Genomic DNA, 11,594 nt, shown 5'->3' on the forward strand with positions numbered 1-11,594 from the left:
CTCTAAGAGCTTGCATTGCAGTTTTCAGGGATACAGTGGAAGGTTTGAAAGAGGGTGTCAGAAAGAAGTTCCCTCCTAGAATAAGATGAAAGGGATGCCCTTCTGGCTAGCCCTTTCCCACTGGGTTCCAGGACTCCAACACCCCACCCTGAAGTCCCAAGGAGATTGTAAATGAAATATGAGACAAGAACAAATGAGGTACAGTATAATTTCTGATTGAAAATAGGATATTTTATTTAGCCTAGATAAGGGCTTGAATATGATGAATGGAATGGAACACCCCAACTCGGCACCATTCAGCTATAGGTCCCCGAGGTTTGGGGGAAGTCAGGGCACTAGGAACAATCCGAAGAAGACACACTCTTCTCCACAGTGCTGCCTTCATGTGTGACATGACAGCTATATGCCTTGCCAGAATTCCACTGGCCAGGTGTCATAGACAAGTAGCTGCTGGCCATGTACTTGTTATTGCTCTGTTTGGAGGGCTTGGTGGTCTCCACTCCCTGGGTGACTGGGGTGCCATCTGCCTTCCAGGCCACTGTCACAGAACCTGGGTAGAAGTCATTCACCAAACAAACCAGTGTGGCCTTGTTGGTTTGGAGCTCCTCAGAGGAAGGTGGAAATAGGGTGACTGAGGGACCAGCCTTGGCCTGACCTGCAGAGTCAGAGAGAGGAAGGAGGTTAGGGGCAATTCTTATAGCTTCTGATCACCGTCTTTCTGTGAGCCACAGGTCCTGGATACTCAGGGACTTGGGCTAAATTCAGATACGGAGGTTTAGGAAACTTACCTAATGGGAACCTTCACAGTGCCTGTCTTTTAGGGAGTTACATCCCCATTTTCCTGCACAGCTTGCTGCACATTTTCTGTCACAGTTTCACTTGCCCTCATAACCTAACTCTCTCCACTGCTTTCCATCACTGGTTGGGAGTAGCCCTGTTATCTTATCATTCTTCAGGGCCTCTCTCTGTGTGGACATTTCCTGACCAAGCCCACCTTCTGGATCACCATGTGCATTTCCAGTGTCCTGTTCCAGGTTCTCCTTCCTGTCTTGTGTTACTCTCTTGACAATACTTTCCCAGGGTCCTTCTGGACTACTTTGTATGTGTGGGATTGTCAGACCGACCCTGTGGCTAGATCCCAGAGAGCTCATTAGATGAAGGTTTTCATGGGGCTAGGGTTGATCCTCGGCTGTAACTCTTCTATGGATTTCATTAACTTTTGTATATCTTTTGGAGGCTCTTTTAGTCCTAGAACCTTTTCTTGTACAGACAGATCCCTGTCATTCATTTCTATCAGGACTCCCTCCTTGGGCATCTGTTGTAGAGTCTTTCAAGTGTTGGATGGGGAGATGCCTACCCTGGGCCTGTGAGTCTGAAACTCACCATGTCTAAGGTATCCTTTCTGTCCTGGGGGGGAAGAGAGGCCCAGCTCCTGAGTACACCTCCACACAGGAATTTTTTACTCTTCTATGTCTCCTCTCCCCACCGTATTGAAAGCGGCCCCATAGTTGGGACCATGTAGGACAGTCCCCAAAATGATGAGCACTTCATAATTGCCTCTGCATATCCCACATTCCCCAAACCCCAGCTTGAGCCTCTCTATGGTTCCTCTTGACCCTGGAGCCCAAAGACTAAGAGAATTGGCTGACATTTCAGCATGTAAAACATTAGGATCCTTTGAGAAAAATCCAGGTCCCAGGTTCCAGAGTGAGGCCCCAAAAGAGAGTAATAAAGGAGTCATTAGATTTGTCCTCTCCTGGCCAGGGAGATAGATGCCTCAGAATGAGGACAGATTGGAGGGGGTGAAGGGCCAGATAAGAAGGGGCAAAGTGTAGAGTCCAAAGACAGGTTAAAATTTCAGCCCTAGACAGGAAAGAAAAGAGAGAAAAATATACCAAAATTTCACTCTGAACACCAAAGAAGAGGGAAATGGGGAGACTCACCGAGGACAGTCAGCTGGGTTCCTCCACCGAACACATAACACAGTGACATAGACTTGCACACAAACCCCTTTACATGCCACAGCCCAGGACAACCTGCAGCTGCACAGGAGGACAAGGGACAGCATCCTTTCACAGGAACTGCTCAGGCCACAGGTGGCTGAGAGCCAGTCAACCCTGCTTGACCTGAATCATCATCTCTTTGGCACCTGTGGAATATCTCCATCCTAAGTAATGGATGGGACTGGGGGAGAATGTTTATGCATTGGATCTTCTTTTCCTGATAATAGAATTTCTGGGAGGGAGCTGAGTGTTCTCAGTTAGCTATTGTCAGGAATATCATAGAGGAGGAGAAGGAGGAGGAAAGATGCTAATTTCTAACACAGAAATCTTGGATCTGGGTTCCCTTTGGTAACCTGGGACTTGTGTATATGGTCCAGGATGTCCCACATCCTCAGCACAGGAAGTAGTGTGACTTGGGATGAGAGTGGGAACAGTATAAGGGGAGATTGTCATTTCCCAATGGGGATGAAGATCCCATGTTAGGGTCCTGAGCTCAAGAGGACCTCCCTATTCCTCATCTGTCTTGAAGGTACAGTATTTGGTGTCACTTTGCCAGTTTTCCTCCTGAACATTTAGGGAAACACACAGCTTTCATTGAGAGGATGTTGAATCAAAACTGGTATGGCCTAAGAAAACTCCCTTGATGGTGGTGGTATGTATTGCTTGCTATAACTTTATGTGCTCTGAGTATGGGTGTCTCTGCTGTCCTCTGGACTTTTCTCTTTTGTACACAAACTCCACTGTCTTCTGTGTGAGCACATTTAGAAGCCAGCCTGTATTCACAGCTGTTACCAGCATAGGGTTCACCCACAACATTGGGACCTACACTCCACACTAGAAGGACATACAGAGAATAGGGTATGGACACCAGGTCCCTTATGTCCACCCTTGTCTTGGTCCATCACCAGCACAACTAACACATTAATCACACACTTGACAGCCTGTTCTCTTCAATGACCCCTTCAGCATGCCCTTAATTCTCCAGTCCTCTGAGGTTGATCTGATTATCTCTGAGCAGCTTACTTCGACAGACCCTACCTCTTTTCTGTATCACCCTTTGTAAGATTGGGAAGTCACAACCCTTCCCAAATATCAGTGACCAGCCTTGAAGGCCTGAGCTCTGAACTGCAGGACCTTGGCTATGTTTGCTCTTGATCCCGCAAGGAATTTGCTGTAGTCTCTGACATGTGGACCTTTCCTGATCCTTCCAAAAGATGCCCACCCACCATGGCAAGGTTGTAAATAGATTGGGTGTTCGGTGCATTTTGTGTGGGCAGGTGTGTTTATCCTTAATATGTTTGTGTATGTGGGTAGTATGTGCAACATAGGTTTATATGTTTGTGCAGTAGCTCAGATCCCAATATTAATTGTCAAGAAGTTTAGTCAGCTTGCACAAAATCACATGGAAGAATCCCAGTATCAGTCTCCTACTTTGAACTCCCCAGCCTTATTGACAACCAAAGGATACCTGGGTAATAGGCACTTATGGTAGGTCAGTTAAATTCAGAGCTTCCTCCTGACCCCCACGGACCTTGAATGAAGCTAGGAAAAGAAGGACTTTTGTAGCGCTAGTTGTCCAGTGAGGAGCTAGGGTTAGTGATCCAATTCCAGCTGGTGAATATCCTGTGAGCAGTGCGATAGAGAGGGCCTATTCAGCTGATGTAGGTGCCCTTAGGGAGTATGGAGCAGGATGTGTCTGGAATGAAGAGGGGATCTTTAATGTGTAAAGACAGGGATTTATAAGTGGGTTAAGGGAGAGAAAAAAGGTATGGCCTAAAGCAAGAGGATTAGTACTGAGTTTGAAGGACTTTGTGAGGGAGGGACAATGTCCAGTCTGCGAAGATTGGAGGTTCTAGATAAAGCTGATCATACTTTCTTCATGGGCAACCACGATGGGATGGATACTGAGAGGAGGGAGGTGGATATAACCACACAAAAGCAATATGTACATGAGGGAAGAGGGTAAAAGTTTTCAGGATGGGTTCTGCTAAGGGTCATTTCCTTGTTCTGGGATATCCTGTGAGTTTGGTGTGTGAATGAAGTATCCCTCATGGAAATATCAAGAGAATTTACCTGGCTTTGTCTCAAAGTCCATTAATTGTATTCATATTGGGTCATAGAAAAATTTAAGGTGGAGTTTTGTAAAGTAAAATGAGCAAAGATTATGTTTTCTGATTGAAATGAGGATAGTTTATTAAGAATTAATTGAGTATTGAGAGAAGGACTGGGATTGCTAGGGGAGAAGAGGACTCTTGCCTGGGTTCTTCAGCAGCAGACACCAATGATGGGTGAGAGAAAAGAACCTAGGAACATTCTGCAAGAGACATGTTCTTCTCCACAATGGTCCTGTCATGTGTAACCGGGCAGTTGATGATAGTGTGAAATTTCTATTGGCTGGCTGTCAGGGTCGAGTAGATACTGGCCATATGTTTGGAAGGCTGGGTACTCTCCACACTCTGAGTGACTGAAGGGGCATCTGCCTTCCAAGCCACAGTCACATCACTAGGGTAGAAGTCATTCATCAGATACACCAGTGTGGTAATTTTGGTCTGGAGCTCCTCAGAGGAGGGCGAGAAGAGTGACTGAAGGAGCAGCCCTGAGCTGACCTGCATTGTGAGAAATGAGTAGGTTAGGGACCTGGTGTCCACCCAGGAGCCACTGACCTGTTTTCTGAGGAGGGATTTGGGTTCATAGGCTCAATGGAGCCCCTTTTACATGCACTGTTCTTTTAGCACTAATGAGGCAGAATTAGGCTGGGGAATTCCTCCCAGTACTTCCTGTGTGCTATGGATTTATGAGCCTGGACACACAGCATCATATCTCTTAGAATCTTCCTCGATATTATCCTCTCACACACATGTCTGATCCTCACATGTTTGGCTCCTCCAGACATCATTCCCAGATTAGCTACAATCTGAGTTGTTCATACTTGTGTGCTCCCTCCAGGGCCAACTCTGACAGCTGTATTAGGGCATTAGTTTTTATTGTAAGAAGCCTGTTTATACCACATGTGCTTCAGATGAGTTGCTGCAGGGAGGTCTTAGCCATTACTCATCACAGCATGTCTTCCTCACCTGACTCCTCCCCTGCAGCAGAAATGGGTTAGGTAGCCCTCTCCATAAGTCTGAGCCACAGGCTCATCTGAAATCTCAGAGATGCATGATTTAGGCACCCTGCCCTGCCATGTCCTTTAATCATCCTTTCTTTCTCTAGCAAAGCATTCTCTTCCCTTCTACACTGCAAGTATCCCGAGTCCCAGGTTGGCTCCCTTCCCTGTCCATGGCTTCAGATGGAGGTTTGGGAATCATCCCACCTCCTAATATTTTTCCTATCCAAGATCCTGTGACCAAAAGCTCATGGGAATTTCTCTGACACTCTGGTCTGTGGTACCTCAACCTCAGTGGTGATCATTATCAACCTTTCTAAATTTACAGATCATTGCTCCTGCATTTCTGGTGTCTCTGTTCCCCACGAAGTGGAGCCACAATTTGACCTCTTAGGAAGCCTAGCAGACGGGCCTAAACTGAAAGGTGGAGAAGCAGGACAGAGCAGAATACATTTGAGAGACCAAAGTACCCAGTGAGAAAGATTAAAGTTAAGAACACAGAAAGTTGAGTCACAGTAGGTCATTTTCTCCAGTGTTCTGACTCTGTAGTCAGAAGAGAAACCGGTTTTGTTGACAAGTTGAGGAAAGCAGAAAGAGGCTGTAGAGGAAGGAAGAATTTAGTGTGCCAAATAAAGATCCAGGGAGACTGAATGAACCCAGGCAGTGATGAGACACAGGACAAGAACAAAAACAGTAAAATATTTTCTCAAACCTGGGGGAAAACAGAAAAGAAGGGGATAGGATTCAATTACCTAGGATGGTCAGTCTTGTCCCTTCACTAGACACCAAACACTGGGGCATAGACTACTGCAAAAACTCTTCACATCTCAACCTCCACAGCCCTTCACAGTCACCAACTGCAGATATGCTGCAGGCAGCCCTGATGGTCCTAAGAAACTTGCATGGCAAGAAGGTGACCTCACTGAGATTTGATCTGTGTGTGGTGACTTTCTTGGAAGAAGCTGCCTGTCAGGAAAATTGCCCTACCAAATTGTCAACTGTTCCTTTCCATCCACTACATGAAAGAACTACTTTGCAGAAAATAAAGAAGCAGACAGAAATGCTTTATGACAGCTTGGAGAGGCAGTTGACTCCATGGGAACCATGACATATAAAAGGATTGCCATCTCTGCTCCTTGATTTTTCCCCTTGGCTAGGAACTAGGGGAGTGATCTGGGCACCTAGATCCATATAGTCCACAAGTCAACAGCACACCTAGGTATCAAAATTTCAAGCATCAGTCTATCTTTTTACACACAAAGTAACAAAATACCAGCCTAAAAAACACTGTGAACCCATGATATTTGTGGACATTTGATGGCAACTTGACTGTTTTCTCAAAATAAAAAATTTTCCTTATTTGTTTTTAGGTATGATAGGTTTTCCAAGTTTTTTTTTTTTTTTTTACTTCGTATTTTCAGGACTGTAGCTCAGCATTTAGAGATTTTAAGATATGATGTCTAAGAAAACCTGTAATGGTGTTTTATGTTGTAGCTGGATCAAATACAAGTAGTGAACTGAGTTCAAAGGCTGGTTAATAGGGAAATAGGGCATTTAGTACTTTTCTGTGTCCTGGTTTTTGTTATCCCAATTCTTTTTAGAAAAATGAAAACTTATACCAAAAGGAAAAGAAAGTTTCTTTCTTGTTAGTAGATTGGGATGGGTGGACTTGGAATCACCCCAAGGAGAGCCAATGAAAAGAGGAGGACCAGGGTCCGATACTACTGCTTTGGGTCACATATTTAACTTCCATAAAATGGAGTCACACAGATGTTGCTGAAAATAAATTCCCAAATATTCCTTCTAGTTCAGAGCCTTGTGTTTTTGCTGATGTGAGTGTAGGTCAAATATAGTTACCTTTCTGTCTACTTTCCACTGTTGAGAAACATCTCTGGCTTGACAGGTACTGTTTTAGGCTGATTGGTCCAGCCAGGAGCTCTGTTGAAATCAGCACTAATGTCCCTGATGAGATATGGTGTTCACAAGTTCTGGAGACTGTGGAACCCAAAAATGTTGAATAGAGCTTGTGTCACTGAAAGCAGAACTTGCGGGCGTTAGGGACAGCGCCTGACATCAGTCTGAGGTGCACATCTGAATTCAGCTACACATGAGAGGATGTGGGAATGTATATTTGGGGGACTTGTACAGTTAAATCTCTTTTACTAAGCACTTTGTCAGCCTGAGGATGTCCAGTGACCCTCAATCTGAATTACACTTTGTAACCTCAACAACCAACACATAATGCTGCTTTATTCACTGAGACAATTTTTTCATACAAATGCAAAGACTGGTTATGACCAGGCTCCAGCATTAATTGACCTCATATACACATTATCCTTAGTCTGACCACAGCTGTCAAACCCAACCTGCTTCATAATCCAAGTTCGTGCTAGTATTCACTTGGACTACAACCTGAGCACCCAACCATCAGAACATACATGGATCTCCTCTGTGTGCATCGGCCTCATCTCACTTCCTTGCACAAGTGACCATGACCACCTTCATCCTGAGGAGATATACAGGGCCACTAAGTTGCTTTGAAAAATCAACAAGGTTCTGTACTTGTTAGTGATATTACAATAATTGCTTTCCTACTGCAGAAAAGGTTGTCCACACTACTTAGCCAATGAGCATTGTGATAGACTTGTAAATGCCAATGATTTCCACTGTCAATCCTTAAGAGGAGTCCCTGATAAGTGGGTAGCCATAGTTCATTAATCTGGTTATTCCTTTCCCTTCTGATCCCTCATAAAGAACAGAGAATTTCATTCTCTACTACTTGATCATGGCCTTGGTTTAGGGGCTGTTTGAAAGTTCCTTCTAGCAGCCCACTGCTAGACCCATTGGAATCCTTCAATTACTTTAACACCATATCAGTACCCAGCAACCATATTTCCTTAAGTCCTTTTGCATTCACCAGTTGACAAGTGATGTATTCCAAGTGCCATTCTGCAAGATCAACATCCTGCTCTGTATCACAATTCTCATGACTATAGTGAGTTCAGCTAGACCATGATGGGTTGTGTTGATTTCAAGTTGGGCCAGTGAGATGACCTCAAGTGTCCCTTAGAATTGCCTCTTCAGCCATGATTCAGACATAACTAGGAGATAATAAATCTTGGTTGAGGTATGACTGGGTCTTTATTGAGGAAATTATAATTGAGAAAATGTGAGAACCAGTTGGTTTGTGATTTCCTGACGGTGGGATTCCTGAAGGTACTGAATACCTAATGAAAGTGAAACAGGTTTAGAAAAGCACTTCCAAACATGAGGTCCAAAGATATGCTCACAAATGCAGCCTATGCTCCACTGGCTGTGAGGATACCCTCTTTCCCAAAGGAGGACCTGAAGTAATTGAATATTAAATATGAAATAAAAACAAATGAGACAGAGTAGGACTTTTGATAGATAATCAGTATTTTATTGAGCAGTCATTGTGATCAGAGGGAAGGACTTGGAGTGCTAGGGATAGGAGATGGGGCACCTTCTGGGGACCTTCGGTGTCAGTCCCTGAGAGTGGGTTTAGCGATGGGTACCTAGGAACACTCGGAAGCAGACACGCTCTTCTCCACGGTTTTCCCTTGATGTGTGACCTGGCAGGTGACTGCTTTGAAACTTTTCCACTGGTCCGGTGTAACGGTCAGGTAGCTGCTGGCCACATACTTGCTGTTGGTCTGTTTGGAAGACTTGGTGGTCTCCACACCCTGAGTGACAGGATTTCCATCTGCCTTCCAGGCCACAGTCACATCACTGGGATAGAAGTCACTCATCAGACACACCAGTGTGGCCTTTTTGGTCTGGAGCTCCTCAGCAGAGGGTGGGAAGAGAGTGACTGCAGGGGCAACTGTTGGCTGACCTGCATTGTAAGAAAGAAGTGTAGGTTAGAGATGTGGTGTCCACCTTGGAGCCACTGAACTCCTCTGTGAGGAAGGATTTGGGTTATTGGGAACTAAGTGGCCCTTCTACCTTCACTTTCCTTTCAGCACCTACTAGGCAGAGTTAGGTTGTGGAACTCCTCCAAGTACTTCGTGTACAATGTATGTATGAGCCACGACACAGAGCATCATCTCCCCTTGAAACTTCCTGGATGTTATCCTCTCACAAACATGTCTGATCCTCACACCTTTCGCTCATCTGGACATCATTTCCAGACTATTTATAATTTGTCTGCCCTCTGAATTGACTTTAACTCTATGTGCTCCCTACTAGGGCCAATTCTGACATCTGTACTACTGCATTAGTTTTTACCGTAAGGAGACTGTATATACCACATATGCTTCTGAAGAGCTGCTGCATAGGGGTGTTTGCCTTTACTTATCATAGCATTTATCTTCCTGCATTGTGCCTTCTCTTTCATCGAAAACAGGTTAGGGAGCCCTCTCCATAAACCTGATCTCTAGGATTTCTGCATTGCCACTTGCTCATCAGAAATCTGAGATGCATGCTTTCTGAGCTGTGTGTGCTGAGAATTAGGAGGACTCCTGCTCTAACATGTCCTTCAGTTACCCTTCTGATCTCTTCCCTTTTCCATGAGAAGTATCTTGAGTCCCAGTTTTGCAGCCTTCCCTGTGCGTGGATGCAGATGATGGCTTGAGGACAGCTCTTCCTACACCCTTTTTTCTTATCCTGGATCTTGTAATCTACAGCAAATGGTAATCACTCTGGCACTCTAATGATTGGTTCCCCAGCCCCAGTAATGATTGCCCTTGGTCATTCTAAATTTACACATTGGTACTCCATCGTTTCATGTGTCTCAGTTCCCCATGAAATGAACTTTCAAGTTAAATTCTTAGGAAGCCAAGAGGACAGACATAAACTGAAAGGAGGAGGAGGACATAGCTGTGTAGGTTAGAAAGACCAACGTGCCATGCAGAAAGATAACAGACAGCAAAACAGAAAGTTGAGTCATAGTATTTGCTTCATACCCCTGCCTTTGGAATCAGAAGAGAAAGAGGTTTTTTTACAAACTGAGGTTAGCGGGAAAGATCTGAAGAGGGAGAGAAGAATTCAGTCTGACAAATAAAGATCTGGGGAGACTAAATGTACCCAAGCAGCTATAAGACACAGGACAAGAAGAAAAACAACAAATAATTTTCTCAAACCTGGGGGACATCAGGAAAGAAGGGGAAAGGTTTCACTTACCTAAGACGGTCAGCTTGGTCCCTCCGCCGAACACAAAACACTATGACACAGACTAATGCAAAAACTCCTCACTTCTCCCCTTCAACAATCCCTCGCAGTCCCCAACTGCAGCTGTGCTGCAGCCACCCCTGATAGTCCTGTGTGACGTGCATGGCAAGGTGACCCCATTGAACCATAGTCAGTGAATGGTGACTTTCTTAAAAGAGGCTGCCTGTCTGGAAAATTGTCCCAGCAAAATGTCAACTGTTTCTTTCTATCATCTATATGGATGAACTACCTTGTAGGAAGTAGAGAAGCAGACAGAAGTGTTCTATGACAGCTTGGAGGGGCAGTTTACTCCTTGAGAACCATGACATGTAAAAGGATTGCCAGCTCTGCTCCTTCATTTTCCTCCAGGCCTGGAACTAGGGGAGTGGTTTTGGCACCTGTATCTATATATTCCATAAGTCAATACCAAACCTAGGTATCAAAAATTCAAACATCATTTTCATGTTTTTACACACAAATAACAATATACAAACACCTCCGTACAAAACGCTGTGGTTCTGTGACATTTTTGGATATTTCCTGGCAACGTGAATATTTTCTCAAAGCAAGGAAATTTTTTGGATTTTTTTTAAGATTGGTTGAGCTTTCTGGGTACTTTTACTTCTTATTTTTCAGGATTGTCACTCAGCATTTAGATAGAAAATAAGATGCCTGAAAAAACTTCTAGTGGTGTATAGGAGGAGTTTTTATGATGTCATTGTACCAAGTCCAAGTGGTAAACTAAGTTTCAGACCCTGGTGACTAGGGAAATAGGGAGATTAGTAATTTTCCATCTTTTGATTTTTTGTTCATAATACTTTTTAGAAAAATAGTCTTAATGCAAAAGAATGAGCAGGTTTCTTTCCATTTAGCCGACTGTCATGGAGTGGATATTAAAACACACCAAGGAGAGTCATGAGAAGTAACTAGTGTCCTCCGCCCCTTCAGGTCCCAGATTTGCCTCCATTAAATGGATTCATAGAGATTTTTTTGAACATTAATTCCTCAAATTTTCTCTAGTACACAGGCTTGTATTTGTATTGGTGTGGCCCTACTCAAGCTCTAGTATAGTCTCCTTTTTGTCTACCGCAATGTTGAGTAACATCCTAGGCTTGACACATGCTCCACCGAGGAGCTCTGTTGAGACAGCTTTCATGTCTCTGATCAGATAGAGATCAGGATGTTCACATGTTCTGGACACTGTGGAAACAAAGTGTTGAAGAGATCTTGGACAATGGAAGGCACAACATGCCTGTGTATTAGAATGAGGCACACCAGGATTTAGATACACATAAGTGGATGTAAGCATCTGTATT

At 44.2% G+C, this 11,594-nt stretch overlaps 1 protein-coding gene and 1 gene segment (V, D, J or C); both read right to left on the bottom strand.

Annotated features, from left to right (window-relative positions):
* Positions 1–209: 209 nt before the first annotated feature.
* The window catches only part of LOC109700162 (immunoglobulin lambda-1 light chain-like), a 310,825-nt gene continuing 299,440 nt past the window's right edge, over positions 210–11,594 (bottom strand). Inside the window, exons 3-4 of the mRNA XM_074060988.1 lie at positions 1,944–1,978; positions 210–655 (exon numbers count right to left, since the gene is read on the bottom strand). Coding sequence (XP_073917089.1) covers positions 336–655; positions 1,944–1,978 — 355 coding nt within the window. The 3' untranslated portion in view covers positions 210–335. The remainder of the gene's footprint in view (positions 656–1,943; positions 1,979–11,594) is intronic.
* LOC109700167 (immunoglobulin lambda variable 8-61-like) overlaps positions 8,506–11,594 on the bottom strand; it is a 356,654-nt gene continuing 353,565 nt past the window's right edge. The window contains 2 exon segments of the V gene segment in view: positions 8,506–8,965; positions 10,252–10,285. Of these exon segments, the coding sequence occupies positions 8,646–8,965; positions 10,252–10,285 (354 nt within the window).

The sequence above is a fragment of the Castor canadensis genome, chromosome 18, assembly GCF_047511655.1.
Source record: "Castor canadensis chromosome 18, mCasCan1.hap1v2, whole genome shotgun sequence".
Lineage (NCBI taxonomy): Eukaryota > Metazoa > Chordata > Mammalia > Rodentia > Castoridae > Castor > Castor canadensis.